The sequence below is a fragment of the Prorops nasuta genome, unplaced genomic scaffold (genome assembly GCF_024137725.1).
Source record: "Prorops nasuta isolate Cenicafe-Biocafe unplaced genomic scaffold, Cenicafe_Pnas_1.2 PNAS00010, whole genome shotgun sequence".
In the NCBI taxonomy this organism is placed as follows: Eukaryota; Metazoa; Arthropoda; class Insecta; order Hymenoptera; family Bethylidae; genus Prorops; species Prorops nasuta.
In genome coordinates, this window is record NW_027116807.1 from 4616818 (window position 1) to 4637805 (window position 20988).

Consider the following 20988-nt stretch of genomic DNA (forward strand, 5'->3'; position numbering starts at 1 on the left):
AAAATCGTGCGGCCCGAGGGTTAACCGGAAGGAGCAGAGAAAGATCGATCGTTGAGAGAAACGTCGAGATGTATCGGAATGATGAATCAGCAAGGATACCGCTTCTGTGTGTTATTGTTGGTGTGTATATGCGTGCGGTGGATCGCGTGCACGCGCCAGCTAGCACCGAGGGAGCGAGCGAGGGATAATAGGATGATGCGTCCGTGTCCGGTCCGGGTCGGGCCGCTCGGGCTGAGTTGTTCGTCGGGGGCCGGGCCGGCTCCACACTGGCTCTCCAGAAGACCAGAGGCTCCGCGCTCCTCCAGCCAGCTACGTCTTCACCTCCTCTCGCTACGGTATGTAGTACTAGCAGGCGCGCGCCAAACTATATGCACACAGTATATACATGTATATATCCCCTCTGACTCTCCCACTTTCGGCAGTGGAGTGTATACAGCACGCCGTCCGATCGGTTCTCTCTCGCTCGCGTCGGCCACGGCCAACGCCACACCATTCCACTTCTCCACTTCCTTCACATCCGTCGATTAACACGCACGTCGCAACTCGCACTTCGCACAAGCCCGAGCTTTTTACTCGATCGCACGCGCGCTACCCCTCGACAACAGTAACGTCCAACGGAAGACATGTGCAGCCTCGCGTGTGACACTTATCACTCACTTGCCACCCCTTCGCCTTCGCCATTCGTTTCGTTAAATTTATGCTGATTTTATTTGTCTGTCAACACACTCGGTAATCGGTCGAAAAGTTATCGTGGAAATTTCTCGTTAAACCGATACCGATTCTGTGCGATATTCTCACGAGGAACGTTCCGGATGAAGCTCGTATAATGGTAGGTGGTTTTTTATGAAAATTTATCTGTTCATTGGTTCATCGAGTTTTTTATGAAAAGTGTCCGCGCTCGTCGTTCGGTTTTCTAGATTTATACAGTTTTTATTATATTACTAGTACTGGTTTTATGTGATATCCAAGTGAGAAGGATTGCAGGTAAAGTTGGTATAAAATTCCAGGTGATTTTTCTGAAATTCTATCGTATCGATCGTTTGATCGAATTTTGCACCATGTGTCCGCTTTCATCGTTCGGTTCTCCAGATTTATATCGATTTGATTATATTATTACTATTGAAAGAGGTTCCATGTGATATTCTCATGGGGAAAGCTATTGATATAAAATTACTGTGATGGTAAGTGATTTTTTATGAGATTTTTTAAATACACATTTTGCTTGATCTATCAATTGAACTTTGTAGAAAAAACTGTCGCGTTCACCGCTTTAATACTCCCAGATTTATATTGATTTTATTATTCAAGTAATAATAGTGATTCTGTGTGATATTCTCACGAGGAACTCTATACGGATAAAGTTAGTACAGTAACAGGTGATTTTGGTTGAAACTTCGTATACTTATATCTGTTGATCGATGAACCAAGTTTTCCACATAATTTGCCATCTTGGTCACTTGGTAGTTTAATATTGCACTGTTATGTATAAATAAGATAAAAACTCTTTTTAGACTCTCTCACGTATATTAAAAGTGAAGAAAGCAAAAGCGAAACAGGATTTATTCACTAACGATCGATGCTAAAAGCTGAACGAGGAAATCTCTCTGCACGATATAAGATTCTTGCGAGAGGAGAATACTGAATGGGATTATAGTGTAGTGATAAGTAGCTATCGATGATAAATTAGCATGGAAACTGTGTTACTTCGATAAGGAGCTTTAAATGGGAGTAGTGTATATAACTTGTTTTGCCCCTTACGACGCGACGTAATACATCTCATTATCGATTCATTAATAATTGTTTATAAACAGTGAAAGTAGATGTTGCTGTGCTTTAAACATAATAAATTTCAAGTGACTGCATGAAACTTGACTCCGAACAGCAATGAAATTTGGTACAAAGGTTTGCTCCTGCCAAGTTGACGATTATTAGTGTACGAACTACGTGTGTATCATACTTTTCTTTTAATCAACGTAACACTATACCTTTTTCTCGTTTCCATTACAGTGAGCGACAATATTTAATGAACAAACGAGAGATTAGATTTTTATCTAATAAATTTGCAAAATTATATAGCAGGTAGTGAGCTTTTCTTAAATTAATCGAATCAAGCGTTCGTTCTACAATGAATTATTTTTGATTGACGATTATCTCTTGGGGATTTATTAACTTTTAAGAGATTCCTCTATGGTACAATAGAATTATAATTGTTATTAACCTTTGTCATATTGACTTTCCTTATTAAATGTAAACTTGTTCCATCTCTCTAACGGAATTTTACTTTCCAACTTGGATCTGCACTCCACTTTCATTCGGCCCGACAAGAATTCCTACTACGTGCCTGGCTAAACGAAACAGCTTCACTTTTATTATCTCTGTATAGAGATAACATTGAAAGTTAATTAGGAATTCACGATGAGAGAGAGAGAGAGAGAGAGAGAGAGACGCGTGTGTTGATCGATCGACGCTATGTTGAAGACACCGAATTATAGTCCGGCGTGCCGCGGTGCGTCTAAATCGCTCTGAAACCTAACGTTCTTCCCTGATTAATTTATTCTCGCTGTCTGTGCAGTAAGTATGATTACCGAGACGATACGAGCAATCGTTTTACGTATAAAAAAAATAAAAAAAGCAAAGTTAAAATCTACAAACTTTCAATGGTGTGAAAAATTGAATGTTTAATTTTATTTTTTCAACAAGAATCGAAAACACTCAAGTATTTAATTTAGTCTAACGTGTCAAAGTTACTTAGAAACAATCTTCCTCCATGATTAAATTAATTCTCATTATATCTACGCAGCAAGTGCGATTATCGACAAGTTACACACATTCGCTCTATAGGTGTACAAGAATATAATAATAAAAAGCAATATTTAAATTTGCAAACTTTCAATGGAATGAAAAAATAAATATGAAATTCTGTTTCCTCGACAAGAATCGAAGACAGCCAAGTATATATAGCCTAACGTGTCCAAGTCGCTCAGAAACGTAATTCTCTTCCCTGATTAAGTTAATTCTCACTGTCTACGTCGCCTGTGTGATTATGGTATAAAACGATACACACACTCGTTCTATGTAAACTAAAAAAAAACAAAGTTTGATTCTACAGACCTTCGACGGAATGAAAGACCAAACGTCCAATTCTCTATTCCTCCAACGAGAATCCAGCTTTGATCTGTACAAATTTGTACAGCTGTTTATATAGAGATGAAATTTAATAAATTTCAAACGAGTGCTAGAGCGACAGCTTGGCGGAAAGAATTGTTTGAAACTTTTGCTCGCTTGCTTTGCCATTAGTTATAGATATATAGGATTCGTCATAGTTTTATCATAGTTTGGTAGGCTAATAGCGCTTGGCAAATAATGATTAAAAATGCGAACGATGAGACCGTATATATATAGTAAACTAATATGCAAAAGACTGCGATGAGAAAGTGGCCGTATCGATCGTCTTTAATGCGAGAAAATGAGTCGTGAAGTTTGTTCGAATCGGACAAGGAGAAATGTGTCGAACAAGTTCTCCGAGGAGGAGTGGAACAAAGGCGTTATAGCAAAAGGCGTGTATTATAACATCGGTACAAGTCTGCACAGAATGAAGTCACTTTTTAAAATACTACTGTCCCGGAAGTGGCCCAATTTAAGGCTTCCCAAAGATATCATCATGGAATCTCTCGCTATCTCTCTTTTTCTACGCGACTATTTAAGCGTTTGATATAATTGGGTGTGAGAAAAAGATGTATAGGAATATTGTAAACTAAAATATTTATAAAAGTGAAAATTGTTCGGTATATACAATGTATATATATATAAATAATGTTTTGGAAAGAATTTTTCAAAGTCAAGAATCAAGTACTATGTACGCTTTTTCATTGTGTAAATTAAAAAAAAAAAATAGGAGAATTGACGATAAATGCTGGAGCAAAGCGTGACGCGAGGAAGGGCCGATAGGAATTTATTATAGGCTCGATAGGGTGCGTTCGATGCAGCGTATATTGCTATAGGTAAATCCAGTGCGCGATCCTGCAGCTATAGTTAATGGAGGATTAGGCCGTGTAAGGTGAGGAAGAATGGCTTTGTCGGCGATTTGCATGCCAAAATTGGCAGGGTGCACGGTCGGAAGATCGAGGAAAAATCAACTCGTTCTCGGGATAACACTCGTAAGGACACATAATTTATCGGGGGGAGATGCGTTCGGTTATTATTATACTCGATAAATGAAAGCAAGAAAAAACTTATAATTTAAAGATATTTCTATAGGATTATTAAAATAAAATAAGTACGTTAACCAACGGGAATAATATTTTCCAAGTGAAAGTATCAAGAGATGTAAAATAAACAAAGTAAAAAAAATTATATAATGTATAAAAAAATTTCAATAATTTCATTAAGATAAAATAATCGGGATACTGGGGAAGAATAATAATTTTCAGAAGCATTTTCGACTATGCTGCAGGCAGGATAGAACAATTGCGAGGAAAGGGTGAAATATTGATATTTGAGCAAGTATGTAATTTACGAGGTGATATATCAACTATTAAGTAGCCAGTACTCGCGTACCACTGAATACTGCTGAAGGAAGCGGCTAAATTCACGCTGGTGTCCCCCCGATTGTATGAACAGCTGTGAAGAGCCAGCCGAATCCCGATAAATTAGTGGAAAATCAGCTTGAGAGGCTTAGAAATTCATTTAGACACGTGGACTGACCCGGCGGGCCGGTCGGCCGGATATAAATAAATCTCATTTCAACTTTAATCGACTAAATTAGTCCCAAAGTTAATTCATTCTTTTTTTCTTTGAACCAAGCCGTTTGCCGAGTATTTTAACGTCGTACAAAGATTTTCGCTGGGATGATATTGTCGTTAAGGGGGTAGGAGTGGGGGGGGGGGGGGAGATTATTACCGCGACAGATCACTCGAAGAGTTGGAAGCGAGGTTCATCGTTCGCGGGCGGGCTGCGACCCTAAAAATCTCAGTCACGTAATGAGCTTATCTTGGGAGAGCTGGACCTATATAGACACTTTGTCAAACAAGATTCTCTTCGGAGATATTTTTGATTTGGAGAGAGAACCACTTAGGTTCTCTTCTTACTTCAGCTAACTTCCGCTTTAAAACGTACGATTTTCAAAAGAAAGTGTCTTGGTGCAGTCTTTTCTTTTTTTTAGTGGTCCTCCTTTCTCGAAACTCCCTACACAATCCTTATTTTTTTCTAAGGATTATGTCAAATGAATGATATACAGAAATTCACTCACACATGTCTCTCTGTATTGATAGGACGTTGTTTGAGAGAACTGGAGGAATAAAGCTTCATGGACTCCTCGGGAAGGCTGAGCGATGACTCGTGGAGGATTCTACGCAGTAAACCTTGGAAACCACGAGGATCCTTCGCAACATCCGGCAGCATGACGATCATCAATTTAGGGTGAGCACTTTTCCATCAAGGGAACTCCCTTAAACTACGCATAAGAAAGAGAAGCTTTAATGCAAATTACTCTTCCAATTTTACTCCAGTTTATTGCATAAGAGACTTACTTTTTAAGAAAGAACAGAATATAGTAGATTTTGTTACAAGGGACGAAAGTTGACTATTGTGAACGAGTGTGAAGTTGGCAGCACGAGCGAGGCGAGGGCTGCCATCACACGAGTACAATTGTCAAGTAGTCCCGAGTAACAAACGATATTTTTTATCACGAGTGCATTACAGATTTGTAATGTATTAATAAATTGTTCAGTATGAATTAATTATAAGTAAAGAGTGAATGAAATGATAAATGAATGAGTACGTAAAAGGGTACATACAGGTTTTCGAAGGCAGTGATTCTAAGAAGGGCAGGGGGCGGAGCCCCCTAAAATAAAAATAAACCAAACTATTATGTGTAAAAAAATAAATATAGTCACTTTAATTCTGCATTATAATTTATATTATATTTTGGATAATCTTATTCGGAGTTTATTAGTTTTTTTATGACAATGAAATATAACCCTTCTTATTTAATTTCTCATATGGTCAATAGTAACTATATTCAGCCCGTGTGGGAAGTACTATACTTTTGTCCCTTGGGAGGAAAGTAGTCATTTTCTACCCTAGAGAGGAAAGTATCGGGCCGAAAGTGAAGTTAACCTCTACTGCGCATGCGCGGCTATACTGGCATGAAAATATTCATTTTCGATCCCAAAAACTATGCTGAAATCAGGCACTTTCCATGCACGAGTGATAAAAAAAATTTGGGTAAAGAGAGGAAGGAGATAGTCGGTTTTTTACTTTGTAAGAGAGAACAGAATAGAGGATTTTGGTAAAGAGAAAGAGAGAGTGAGAGGGGAGACATTCGGTTTTAAAAAATCCCATGCTGAGAGATATATATCTCGCCCTAATTCGGGACGCTTTTCCAAGACAGGCACAGGCAGTCAGACGGGATAGAGGGGGGGGGGGTGTATAAAAATTCGTAGCAGAGTGCGCTTGACACGGTGATAGCCGTGAAAATAACTGGCGCATCGCTCGCTGTGACATTAATCCTTTTGCCAAGCTTGAAAAACTGAATACGGTGCGAGAGCGAACAATGAGAAATCCTTAGCGAGCTTGTAGTCAGTAATTACATGCTGAGTAGATATCTAGAACTACACACGTGTTGCGTTCGTACTTGTATTTACAGCATACATATATATTACAGTGGCATATAACATACTGAACACATTACTTACGCTTCTTGGCCATTCAGATCCACTTAGATCGAGGAAAGCACACGGAAAAACTTATTATTGTTGAAAAATCAATATATACGTATATGAAATACTTATCGTAGGGTTATTTTTTACTTTCTTATTATTATTGACCAGAAGCAGAATAAAATGGGAAGAAAAAATTAAACATTTTTAACTGTAAAAAATATATCGTTCAGGTACGAACCGATAGTCGGTGACACGACGTATTATAGCGCGTCAACCTAGCACGTCACGCACGAATGATTTACATGCACGCACTATACACATATGTTACATATATGTATAATACGACAAGCGAACGGATATACGATCAGCAGATGTAATTATATCGTAGCGATGTATTTATGTGGTGGTAGACGAACATACGAGATACAATGTGTTTCGGCTAACATATGTGGAGAACAATGGTGCTTCTATTTTTATCTTCAGTTTATATATATATATATTAATTAAAGAAACGACTAAGCCATCGATTTTTTTTTACCTATTACTCGTCTTCGTTTTCGTGATCGTTTAAAAAACGAGGTGAGCGCATTACGTCCCATTAGCTTTAGCTGGAAAGCTCACGTACGCGTGTCAGCAGCCAACGAAGATCGGTTGGCGCCTCACTGAAGCACACTTTGATCTTTGCCGCCTGTAATCCGCACAGCCTTCGCTGACAAAAAATCCTAGCAACTAAGCCTGCAACCATTTTTGATTTTAACTATATAGATAGGGGAGATAGGCATTCGAACTATTAATCGCTTGTAACATGGAACACCTAGAATCGTTTTGCTCGATCGATCAATCCAATTCGGTTAAACTCATTCTTGAGTCTTGTAGAAATGCGTTCGTATAATTTTTTTAATAAAACGTGTAGGACTCTCAATTTTTAGAAATTAAATTTAATCGTTTTCTCATTTTATGTTTGTCTTTAGAATCTGATGGTTAAAACGTTGCAGAGTATTAGTGGAAAAGGACGTATATCTCCGTAATTATTATTGCTATAATTATTTAAACCAAACAGTTGTTATACATACACTAAGCGTTGAGTGTAAAAGCAAATTAACCCCCAAACCACTATTTTTTATAATTCTAAAATAAAAATTTTGTCTAACGTGACATAAAAATTCAGTCACTTGATTTAGATTAATCATCAAAAATTCTGTATAAAAAACATGCTTTTATATATTTAAGACAAAGCCTGTATTGAGCAGTGTAATCATTTCGTGAATAATAAAATTTAAATTCGTGGATTATTCCGCGCTTTTGCGCTCTCGCTTCCTCTTTCATACGATTCGATCTTAGGTCGAGTGAAGCGCTTCATCCATCTGCACATCCCAAGATGCAATTGCATGCAGTTGCAGCGCGAGTATCGGGAGATCTCGATATACTTATTAAAACGAACACTATTCATAGCGCGCGCGATTAACTCGGTTCGCTCTACCAATCCTAACTACCGATCTTATCCGACTCATTCAATTAGACGAACGTTTTTCTTTACAATAATACTGTAAACACTTGTGATGCAGACATAACGAAACCTGAGTTGTATATTGGAGAATGATTTATTAAAACGAAAGGATACTGCTCGATTAACGTATTTCTATCGCGTGTTTTCTTTCGTCCCTTTTAAAATTACCGAACTTGTTTCAGATAACACAAAATATCTGGGTAACATGAGAAATTAGTATACTAATAATATGTAATGTCAGAGATTTAACCCCTATTCAAGAATCGTATATATATTTGTCGAAGAAGCTGGAGCACGAAACCGTTATCGAAGTTTCGATAGTAAAGCAATTTCCAAGACGTTATCTGAACCCATTAAGGAACTGACTTGGCTTCGACTCCCTTCTGTTGCTCGGAGGAACAACAGCAAAATGTTAATGTTAGTGGTAGTATTAAGAGTATATAGCAGCGTGCGAATCAATCACGTCATCAATTGTAACCTGGCACTCTTACATACACACAACATTATTATAATTTATACTCATATATAAGTAGGCTTTGTTTAAAAATATTAAAATTATAATTGAAATTAATGCAAAATAATTCATCATCAAAATTACGCCTCTATAGAAATATTCAACCAAATACTTGAAACAGACTCGTGTATGTGTGTTTGAATCGAAACCTCGTTACCCGATAAACAACTTGGTACATAGATCGGTAATCATCATCCTTCCTGCTGAAATATTGTAAACACGGTTATAGAAACCGCTCGTCGTAAAACTTTATGGAGCTTGCAGAAAATGCACGCGTAGTAGTCCTAGAATGTTTGCTTTTAATCGGTTAGTTCTAGGGCAGAACCGTTTTCATTCGATTAAACGCGCCATTTCATTCTGCTGTATGCACATACGTTTTAATCCTACAATTTTTATATATTTTTATTCGGTTAATAAAATCTTCTTTCCACCCACGTGCTATAGACAGTGTTAAATTCTGGTAAGCAATACGCGTTTATATTTCTACACACGCACACACGTATATGCAATATATATAGTATAATTCTGACAATTTACAGTAAAAACTTTCGATTGTTCTCTCTGTAACTTGGCTGCATTTACGTGGTAATCCTAAATTTTCTTTTTTACTTTTCGTTAATTTTATAAAGAAAATGATTTCTTTACACTGATGATTGTTGCTTTTATTCGATTAATCTACACAGTACTTGTGGCATATATACTTAAGAGTACTCGATGAATATCGAACGTAATATATACACATCGAAAGAAATTTTTAGCATGTACAGTAGATATGATACTAGACTTGTTTTTTATTTGATTAATTCTACAGCAAAACGATTTCTGCTTTAATGCGTACGATAGTCTTTGCTTTTACTCGGTAAATCTAATAGCGAAACCACCTTTGCAAACGCGTTCACGATAATCCATCCCATCAGGGCTTTTATTTTTGCTCGATAAACGTTTCTACAGCGAAACGATCTTTGCTTTACACTCAATCTGATTCGCATAGCTTTTCTTTCAACTAGATCAACCTATATACGTACAATGGAGTGCAACAAATTTTTCCAAAACAGTTGCCCCATCATTTTCGTAACTTTCCCTTTTCTTCTTCTCTTTGTCACACACACACACACACATGCACTTTAAAACATAGCTTTATTTAACAATGACTAAACAATTTGTTTAAATAAATAACAAATTTTAGAAATATTATTGTGTAGATGTAGGGAAAATAAATAAAAGTTACAGAAGTGGTGGGGGACTCGTTTAGGAAACATTTGCTACAACTGATTGTACTACGTGCTGTCAGGAACAATATACGATGAAATATTGACGGGATTAATATCGACATTACAAAGCAAAACGCGTGTCAACGATACGAGATTATTCGACTACCGATTTGAAATTCATTACACCATTTTAGTGACGTCATTAGCTGCTCTTTCTAGTTAAATAGTCACATTTTTAAAAAACAAAAAATTTTTATTGAAATTGCGTTCATTTATTTTTTGTTTAATCTCACTATCTTAACATAAAGAATAATTCGTAACGTCACTATATAGAACCATATATAATAAGTTTTCAAAACGCTCTATAATCTGGTCCAGAAATTTCAATCTAAAAAGTGCCTGAGAAATCCCCTTAATTTATGTTTTTCTTCAATTTTTCTCACTTTTATTCGCGCATATTGTTTTTATTGAATTTTAATCGAGTCAATTGCAAAATTATTCGTCATTTTCTTTCTCGGCTCCTTTTGCTTTGCTGTTGCTTGCTCTTATGTTACGACTGAATTAATAAGTACAAGAGAAAAAGTTAAAATTTTCCGAGTAATTTATACGACTGCTCGACACTGTACCTGAATTCTCACTTAAGTTCCATTCAGGCAAATGTAAAAACATCGGAGACAAATTAGCAGCTAGGCGAGCTACAGGGTATTGCTATTCCCTCTAATAAATCTGGTGGACGCAAATTCAAGCTGCACAATGGATGCAGCGCGATTTTTCCCAGTTTAATCATCGATAAAGCAATAATTTTGAATTCATACATTAATTATTTACATGCGTATCAAGAGAACTGGATCCATTGGGTTCTAATAATTTAATTGAGCTTAATTCTAATTAATTCTTATTCTTCTTATGCGAGTTTACGTTTGCAGAGCGAATGACAAAAAGAATTAAATTATATATACACACACACACACACAATATACTAAATAGAATAAAGAAAAGTACAGCAAGTAGTTTTCCTAACTTATTTATGCTTTGTCAGCCACACGAGACGAATACTCGATAAACTTTTCTTTTCTATCGATGTCGCAGCTGACGTTAATAATAATTACAATACTGTAGTGCATATAACGTATATATGTATATATAGATAAGAAATATGCACCATTAGTGGTACATGGAGATTCACTCTCTAAACGTGGGCGTCTGTGCAGGAGTGAACCCAAGCGCAATAATAATAAGGCTTGGGGTTAAACTGCTATGCAGTGTATAGGAAACTTGAACGATATTTCAATTAAAATCAACTTGGATGATCGCGACTCGCGAGGTGATGCAGACAGCAAATAATGTTTCCAGGGGATTATTGCTATCAATTAGTTAAATATCGTTCACTGTCTGCAATAATGACACTACTGAAAAAAATATAAATTTGAGTTAAATCTCTGTAACACTCTTTGGAAAATCCTAGCAGGTGACTACAAAATATATTAATTACTCGTTCAAATCTGGCAAAGTTTACGTACCATATCATATGATGTGTAACACTGCTACAAAAGTAATTAAAAAACTATATATACTAATTATTTGTATAACTCAAATCAGTATATATGTAATTAATAATTTTCAAATTTATTAACATTTAAAAATATTGAAAGCTTTGTTGTGCCGTTATTGCGACGAGTGAACGATATATTTGCAGCTGGATACGTTAGCATAACATACTGCATTTCAATATGTCCAGCTGCGTACGATGACTATGATGTTATATAGATATTTCTGTCACGGATAGGTTATAGAGTGTTGTGTTGCTGCAGCGATGGTATGTTATTATGAATCGTATATTTTTCTATCATTACAAGCCTAATCGAATTTTACAATATTTAAAAATCAACTAAACAACAATTGAAAAATTCTATATTTATTATATGTGTATACAATGCATGAAGTCATTTGGGCAAGTATGCTAATAGTCAATATTTTGGGAAGGGGAAGTGAGGGTTTCAAAATCTTCTTGGTCTCTGACTAAATAATGTCACAACTACAACTAAGTAGTTTATATATATTATTGCATCCCCCACGTTACATAGTATTTGAGTTCTTTCTTTTTCAAAAAATTAAGTGTTGCATGGCTTTCATTTTTAGATTCTGGTATTTACAAAAAATTTGTGAAACTCTAATTTTTTCGTTTGATAGTAATGTTAAATAATATGTCGTAAGATTTTTATTGAAATAGAAATAGAAATATCCTATTCTAATAATTATTGTGTGACTACACTTACCCTTCATGGGTGCGGGCAATTACCAGCAACAAGGACCAAGTGTTGACAATCTATGTCAATAGCTCTATACACCAAATAAATTTGTACAAAATCTAAAAAATACAATTTACTTCTCACAATCAAAATTAAATCCCGAATAATGACTTCGTATAAATATTATAATTTTTTTCAATATCTTTCATAATAATTGTTCACCAGACTATAAAAATGAAAATTGCAAACACTATTATTCCGAATGACTCCATATAAGAATTAAGTAAGAAATTTCATGAAAATTCCGTATAGATTAAAACAACGTGAGAAAAATAAAAGTCTCTCGTGACTAGGTGATTTTAATTGAAGTATTATTCAATCTTTGACAATACAATGAAAATAAATCAGCTGTATTGTTAAGCTTGTCCCTTTGAAAACCTGTCTCATCCATAGCATTTCTAAAGTTCTTCCTCAGCATTAGTGCTAGAATGTGCCGGCTGGCGGACATGGATCTCAACCAAATAATATAAACTGTCCTCCCCTCTAACCAGCATGCATGAGCATCCCACCTACATATCAGAGAGATACGCTCGATGCGATTTCCCATTCCAACCACTAACCTGTGTAACCCCGGAAATCATAATTTGAACATCCACTTAAACACAATAAATACACTATACACATATATACACTCATCTAACAAAATATTTTTTAATCGAGTCACCGTATAATTATACATCAGTGACATATTTTTAATAACAAAGTTAAAAGACTTTCAATTACAGTTAACGAGACGTATCAATAACACATATGCATTGAACAAAATCAAAAAGATCACAATGTTGATCCACCCAATAAATTATTTGCTCATAGGAAAATCATTTCCGGTCAGTGTGATCTTCCCTTAATTTCCTTCACCGGACAACCACGGTTCGCGTCAAATTAATTAACCTGCACAGCTACCAGTTAGCCTACCAACTATCTAGCCATCTATATATATAGTTTCTTAAATTGATGCGATCTTGACCCGTCCATAATGATGCTTGCCGTCCTAATACAACCAAATGGCATGGCATTCCCTTGATCCATGTATGAGTCGTCGGATCGTCTTTCACTCGAGCGTCATGCGGAATTAGAATGTTCATTGTTCATTGTTCACCGTGTCGTACACGCAATACCGATTGATTTCCAACAGCCTTAAGGCTAATTTCTTGCAATTTTTTTCTCCTCGATAATAATTGTCATAATGTTTCATTAATGACAATATTCGCCCTTAAATCGTTGCAGTGAAATTATGTGTTTCGTTTATATGGAACGAGTGCACGGAGTTTCATTGCAAAATATTGACGTTATATATATATATGTATATAACGCGAGGTTTTTCGTGCGAAGACGAGCCGCGGCTGCGACGACAAGGATCGTACGTGTTAAGCATTCGTAAATTTAGGAGAATCTCGACAGGCTCGTATTGTGGAACAACGCGACTATTATGCACTGTTGTATGTGGATATATGAAGAGAAAGAAAGAGAGAGAGAGGAGGGAAGGGGGAGATATGAAAAAAAAATGGGTTACGACGACGCGACGTCTTATCGGATTCCGCTTTACGACTGAACAATCTCCAGGAGGCGATGACATTGTTTACTCCCTCGTCCGTGTAAACAAGAAAGTTCATTTGCACCGACTCTTTTCTCCTCTCTTTCTTCTATATACTATTTATTATTGCACAACGTACTCACCTATCCAGACCAAGCCAGGAAGAAACCTGGCTTCTTCCTATTAGAATACTTGACAATTTTAATATTTCCGTACAGCAAATACGTGGTTCGGTCGATAAATAAGTTTCTCGTCGACCACTAATTGCAGATAAAAATATTATGAAAGCTCATTTACATGGTCGTAATGAAAACGTGGTTGGACAGATAGATACCAACCTAAAGATTCCTTGGGATTTAAAAATAAATGCTTATCTATATATGTATACATCTACAGTATATTATAGGGGTAGTTCAGGAGAGTTGAACCATTTTTCACTAAAACCAATATATTTTTTTTGTAAGTAATTTCGAGAGATAAAATTAGTGACTAAAGACAGTGTGACTAATTGACAATTACATAGAAAAAATAAAATTTATATTGTTTAATAAGCAAAAGTGCGGCAATAAACTATAAAAAGGTTCGATTCTCCCACCTGGTCAAATCTCCCGGACACCCCTCTCGCGATATTATGGAACAACCTTCAATTATCACAGTGATCCATTATAAAATGACTTCGTAGTATATATCGTTTATCAATCCCTTTGTCTCAAACGTTCAATATATCGTATAGTCGAAGAAAATCTGCACACAGTTATAGTGCATCAAGAAAAATTGTTCATTGGTTAAAAAATGTTAAAAAAAATGCTCAGTGCAGAAAGCCCTGATTGATCAAACAAAAAGCAAGGCCGAAGTGTCCTTGAGATTTAAAAATTAAGAATATATAATACCGAAGGCTCGAGGAGACAAAGGGGATGATAAGCGATACAGCGAAATCAATGATAAAGACTCTTTGCAATAATTGATGGTTACTCGTAATATCGCTTATAATACATCGTATACGTATATATATACATAGTCGAGGAAAAGTGGTTGGCGCGAAGATCGGTAGGGAAAATGGCACTTTGTTGGTCATAAAGAGACGTACGTGGAATGCTGGCTGCGCACTAGTTGCTATACATGTGATGTACACATCATCAGATAAGGTGGCGCATAAGGCTGACGATGGGGGGCCCTCGTCGGCCCACAAACGCCAGAGAGATATCACGTACACAGCATTAAAGTTGGACCGTTTATTTTTCAGTGAGTATGGCAAGAACGAGCGACGGATATCTGCTAGTTGCTACCGCCAGAAGCGCCCCTCCCCCCTCCCCCGGTTCCCCCTTACATACATCCTTCACTATATAATTATTTCACTATAGAAAGAGTGGCTGGGACCGCACGAAACTCGAATCGTTTTCGTTTCCCCGTTTTCCTATATATAAACTTACAGAGTGGACCCCACACGAGGAGTCTCCGATCCTGTTAAAACGATAACACGAGTTTTCGCCAAGTTCAGCCAAGAAAGAATCGCGTCTCTGCAGGGTCCAGAAATCATGGCTGGAGGGATACTGATGTTGGGTAATAAAAAAAGGGGGGGGGGGGGATAAAGGGGCCCGGTGATAAATTTGCCTGGAAGAATACATGGGATTTTAACCGGTCTATTTAGATGCGATTTTTCCGCAAGGATTTATATGTATATATTTATACAAGTGTACTGTACTATGCGCGATTGATAGCCGCGCGTGCGAGGACAGAGCTCAAAGTAATTTTCCCACTCACTCGGATTGTCCGAAAGCCATTATGCTCATTGTATCCATCACCGCGCTAATTGCCGCTTATTGTTCGGATTACTGAACAATTGTAACACGCGGAGAAAGGCTTTCCTGCACTATAATACGATAGTTTATGTCATACGGCAGCTATATATGTAGATATGATGTTGCTTTGAAGAACATTTAAAGAATGCAACATAGATTTTCAGGGTGGTCCAGTAAATTGTCGGTGAAAGACTTTCTTTCTCTAACACCCTCTTGCGCAATTTAAACATAATGCTTTACAATGAGCTTCGTGGGCAGACTTATTTTCTCTCTCTCTATCTATCATTGGGTTATTTATTAATCCTGCTCTTTGGTGGGTCCTTTGTAACGTTACTATTAACGCGATTTAGAAGCTCTTTCAAAATTAGATGCTACCTATTAAATTTACGCAACTTCGCCGCGCGTTTATCAAGACGGCGAGTCATGCAGACACATGCAGGTTCCTACCAAGCTACGTAATGCCACGTTTCTAGCATTGCTTCTATTTTATGACGTCATCAAAGTCACAAAGATTCCGTTCATGGATCAACGACGCACGTAGAAGGTCGCGCCAAAATTAAGTCTATCAAACGATCGTAAATTTGCTCGAGCCCGAAAATAAGCCTAAGGCTTGTTCTTGACCCAGTAATGTAAACATTTACTTTTTTCTACTTATAAGTAGCTACACTGCTAATTTTGTGATTAAAGTGATGAAAATTCTGATGTTTTTATCGAGTGATTCTTAATAATTTAAAAGCATCTGAATAGCATTTGAATCATGGAAGATAAAGTATAAAAGAAAGTAGGCTAAAACGGATCACTCAAGGTTAGCGGACCAAGAATTTCGAAAAAAATAGTAATGCAAAAAAGTTACTTGCCGGGGGCCCGTTGTATACAATCGTATGAAATAGTCGCATTTTTAACTTGAAGAAGCAATGCTTGTATTGTAAGATAGCGAGTTACGTACGAGCATTACGAGTCCGGCAAGTATCTTTTATGTGTTACTATTTTTTTCGAAATTTTATCTTTTGCCACTAGAAAAATATATACTTGCCTAATATTTTATTTTGCTATATTATTTACACTAGACGATTTATGTACTTGCCGCTTTTTTTACAGGCGAAACATATTTTTTGAGGGGGATCTCATAACGTTTTTTAAGAATATAGTATTTTAAATAAAATATTATTTTTTTAATAGCTTCGGAATACAAAGAACTCAATTTATCCAGTCTCTTTCGCACCATATATTGTGGTCACTGTCTGTAGCGACAGCACAATTCGTTTCTGAAAGTATAACGTTACCAAAACCGATACGAAAGGAAAGCTAAATTATGAATGGTGTAAATGGGAAATGATACGAAAAGATCTGGAATCAACTATCGATATTACTAGTATGAAATACTTACTTTTCGATTTAATTATCCCATACAGCACACTTGACTAAAAGTTGTCTTATGGACATCTTTTAGTCATCCAATTGACTAAAAGACGCCTGAAAGATGTCTTTAAGTTATTTAGTTCTCCATGGGTTACCAAATAAAATAAAAGATATTAAAGCCTACAATAATAACCTTTAGGTCAACCATTGAACATCAGTGCCGCATATGGCGGAAGGATAGTATGTGCCTACAAATATGAAAAGTATTTTACGCATCCTACGAAAAATTATCTGGACTCTTGCTACGTAAACCTTTGCGTGGTTGTAAACGAGTGCGAAAGTACAAACGGTACTGAATGGATATTGGAAGATATGATACATTCTAAAGAACCTTCATTTATCTAGAATAAAAGTTAGCCAGCTTTTTTGGATTTGAGCTATTGATATGATTAGTAGATTTTTGCAAAAAAAAATAAATACACACTCAAGTATTATTAAAAGGGCAAAGTGAGCAACAATACAGAAGTAGAAATTGCATTCAATACCAAGAAAATTCCTGGTATATCGTATTTTCTACTGCTATTTAGTTGATATTAATTCTTAAACGTTTTACAATGAATTACTAATTGTAATATTAGATTTTATTGCTTAAAAAAAAAATAAACTTAATCTAATCATATGTAAATAAATTACGTATATACAAATACTTTAAAATAACTGCGTATTATTAGCTTAAAACCTTATATATACGATCTGAATATCCAAGAACTATATTTAATACCTTATAGACGCAATCAAAACTTACCACATTACTATTGAGATATATTTATTTTATTCTGTAGTAGAATAATTGTAATAAGAAGCTTCATTTTGGTAGTGTACACAACACAGACGAGTAAGCTCCTGTTTCACATAATAACACGCACCACTGACCTTAAACGACCTATTATGTCGTTCGTTTCACGACCACCCAAAACAATATGATTAATAATAAACGGTAGAGCGCCTACCCGTACTTTTATACATCAAAATCAGAAACAAAATAATCTAATAAAAAAAATATCCATCGTAACTCATTTATTAAATTATTCAATTTTTTATTTAATTCTATAAGACTGCTTTAGAAGCAAAACAGAAATAAAGATTGTATTTGGAATACGAGAACAAAAAAACAAATGTTTTTCTTGTTTGTTGCTCTCACCTATGAAACAGTGTTACAGGCTCAACTACAAGTATTAATTATTTAAAAATAGTATATCATGGATTTTTTCTATTAGGTGATTATATTGATAATTTTTAAGGAAATTATTGCCTGTGATATAATTTATACGGTATTTATCTTTCTCGATGATTTTTGCCAATAGTGAGCTTAATTAATGGTAACTATAAAATATCCTACATTAACCGCACGTAAGTATTGTAGAAACTGTCGTTAACCATAATACCTCTCAAAGTTCTAACTGATTTCAATGTTAAGCTACTTATCAGATGGAATAGTTAGCGATTAAGAAGTTTAACCCTACGCATTCCAAAGCGGAATTCCTGCACTAATCCACTCAACACCAAAACTATTAAATACTATACTCTTGATGTACACTATTTCTCTTCGAATCACTAATTGAAAGAATTTAAATGGCAAGTCTAAACATCCACAGAAATATAAAGGCAAAGATGTATTTATAATTTCACAAATATAAAAAATTTCAAATATAATTATCTAAAAATATTCTATATCCGTCTCTAGAAAAATAAACTATATATTCAATTATAAAAAAAGATTTACATTATTAACCAAGTCTAAAATTATATTTCAGCAATTTTTCAATTATATTTATTTATAGAAAAAGATAATTTTAGTATCGAAGGTTCAATTCTGTTAAATTTAATTAAAAATTAACTTTACCTTTACATTACTGCAATGGAGAAACACGTCGAGGATTCTGTGGTTTCGGTGTATGGATCGCAAAAGGTTAACAAATATTGCGAAGAGCGAAGTATAGCAAGAATGTGCAGGTTGTAAGTCTCTTGCGTTTATCTATTTGGCTGCACTTATCCAAGAAGAGGGACGGAAATTGAAAGTGCAGAGAGCAGCTACACGGTCCACGGAGTTAAAACGGGATAGAGTGTGTGTGTGTGTATGTGTCGATAACTGTGATTCGTAACGCGTATACGATGCACGCCTGCTGTATGTATTCGCAATTGCAGAAACAAGCGCGAGAGATTGTCCGGTCGCGTTATATGTATATACAATAGTGTAATATTAGGTACTGTAGGTCTACGCACTCTTTGGATTCTACTCGAGCACGTATATCCTTTGTTTAATCGTTGGTCTTCTCTTCCGCTGCGCATATTTACACCGGTACAGCGACTGACTGCTGAAACATCCCGATTTGTTGTTGTTTACTCGCACCACTTCTATTTCCCTGCATAGCTTCTCTGCTGGAATTTAAACAAAACTCACCCTTCCCCCTACATTATAAACCTATTTTTGATAAAAGCCATCTTAAATATAACAATAAATTTGATTTTTATAGAAAATTTTGGATGTTTTGTTTACAAATCTAATAAAATTGAAATTTATTTTAAGAAATGTTTAACAAAGATTTTTATGTAATAACAGTTTAAAATATTAATCGTGTAGTTTAACCTTTTTGATCAGTGTATTTAAATAATCAAATATTTCATCTATAAGAGGTAATAATTATCAATATAAGCCAAAATAGAATAGGAATGATAAAACTCTCTGAAAAACAACTTATACAAAAATTCACAGTATGTTATTTAGTGCAAGGTGGTGTAGAAATGATAGCTGCAGATTTTAAAATCAAAGAAAAAGTCTAATAATTTTAGAAATAAGATCTAAGAGAAAAGAAGGGGTTATCAATTATTATTGACAGTTCTCTTTTTGGTATCACTGGTTTAGCCCCTTTCAAGCACTTTCAGCGAGCATATAGAACACAGCAAGTGCTTCTGGTTGTATTATCGGAAATCCACGGCCTCGCCCGCTCTAACCAAAACGCGACCAGAACCAAGGGATTCTTTACCCTGGTTATCTGCGGTCAACCGCGATCTATAAGGATACACTGTAAGGATAGTAGTTTTCTTAAGGCGTCATTGATACTCGTTCCATAAAACATGTGAGCAGGGAGGTGGAGGGGAAGGTTTATAGGTATAACCTCTTGAATCTAATTTCTCGCACATACACACCATTTTGGCACGCGATATATGAAAGCTAAAAAGGTAAAAGAATTTTCTGCTATCGATAAATCTCATTGTTCCTTTAGATTATTGGTGGCTCCCTCTAGATCAAAATCCAAGTGAAACGAGATAAAATAAACCGATCGTTCGTTAAAACGAGGCAGACTTGTCAAAGCAAAACAATGGCGTGTACTCGCACTCGTGTATACCATTCTGTTCAGACGTTATACCAGGTATGTACACTACCTTGCATTACAACTGCCTGACCAAGGAAAAATATTCAGCGTGAAACCCGGTCAATTTTACAATTATATCTAACACGAGAGATCGAGATCCCATGTCGACGGTAATCGTATTATTTTTATTTTTCTTACAATGCATAGGGTAGAGGAGCCGTTGGTTCATTGAGAAAATTACAAAGCGACCTGGCTGTTTGGCCTGGGTGATCCGACGACGCTGGGAATATTTATGCCTGTCGGCGGTTGTAAACTAGATAAGCGCGTGCAGTCCGCTTATCTCGTGATTTACGAGAGCGTGTACAGTTTTCTGTCACAAGCCGAAATTACTCTCGCTTCGCTCGACTTCTATCGCGCGTTTGGTAAACCAGTGGCTCGTCGATTTAACGAGTAACGACAGCAGTAACGTAACGGAGCATGCGCGGAAGCGGTCAAGCGGCTGCGACATCAGCGACGCGTAGCGTAGACTCTGTCGCCAGGGTGCCAGTCCCCCGTCGCCGGGGTGCCAGTTCCCTGTCGCCAGGGCGCCAGTCCCCCGCCGCTGCGTTGCTAATAGCTCATTAGTTGTGGTGAGATAGAGGGCCACCCCGCCTAGCTTATCCCTTGACACTAGTAATTAGGCCTGCGGTGCCAAGTGGCGTTAGTTGGACCGAATGTTA

At 36.3% G+C, this 20988-nt stretch overlaps 1 protein-coding gene across 4 annotated transcripts in view; it reads left to right on the forward strand.

Annotated features, from left to right (window-relative positions):
- Nucleotides 1-261: 261 nt before the first annotated feature.
- LOC136776583 (thrombospondin type-1 domain-containing protein 4-like) overlaps nucleotides 262-20988 on the forward strand; it is a 38761-nt gene continuing 18034 nt past the window's right edge. For 2 of the 4 annotated variants that reach the window (XM_066732215.1, XM_066732218.1), the window contains exons 1-2: nucleotides 526-829; nucleotides 5271-5418. In XM_066732215.1, the coding sequence (XP_066588312.1) occupies nucleotides 5306-5418 (113 nt within the window). In that variant the 5' untranslated portion in view covers nucleotides 526-829; nucleotides 5271-5305. Of the gene's footprint in view, nucleotides 336-525; nucleotides 830-1157; nucleotides 1182-5270; nucleotides 5419-20988 lie in introns of those variants that run through there. The other 2 variants (XM_066732216.1, XM_066732217.1) reach the window with 2 other exon arrangements.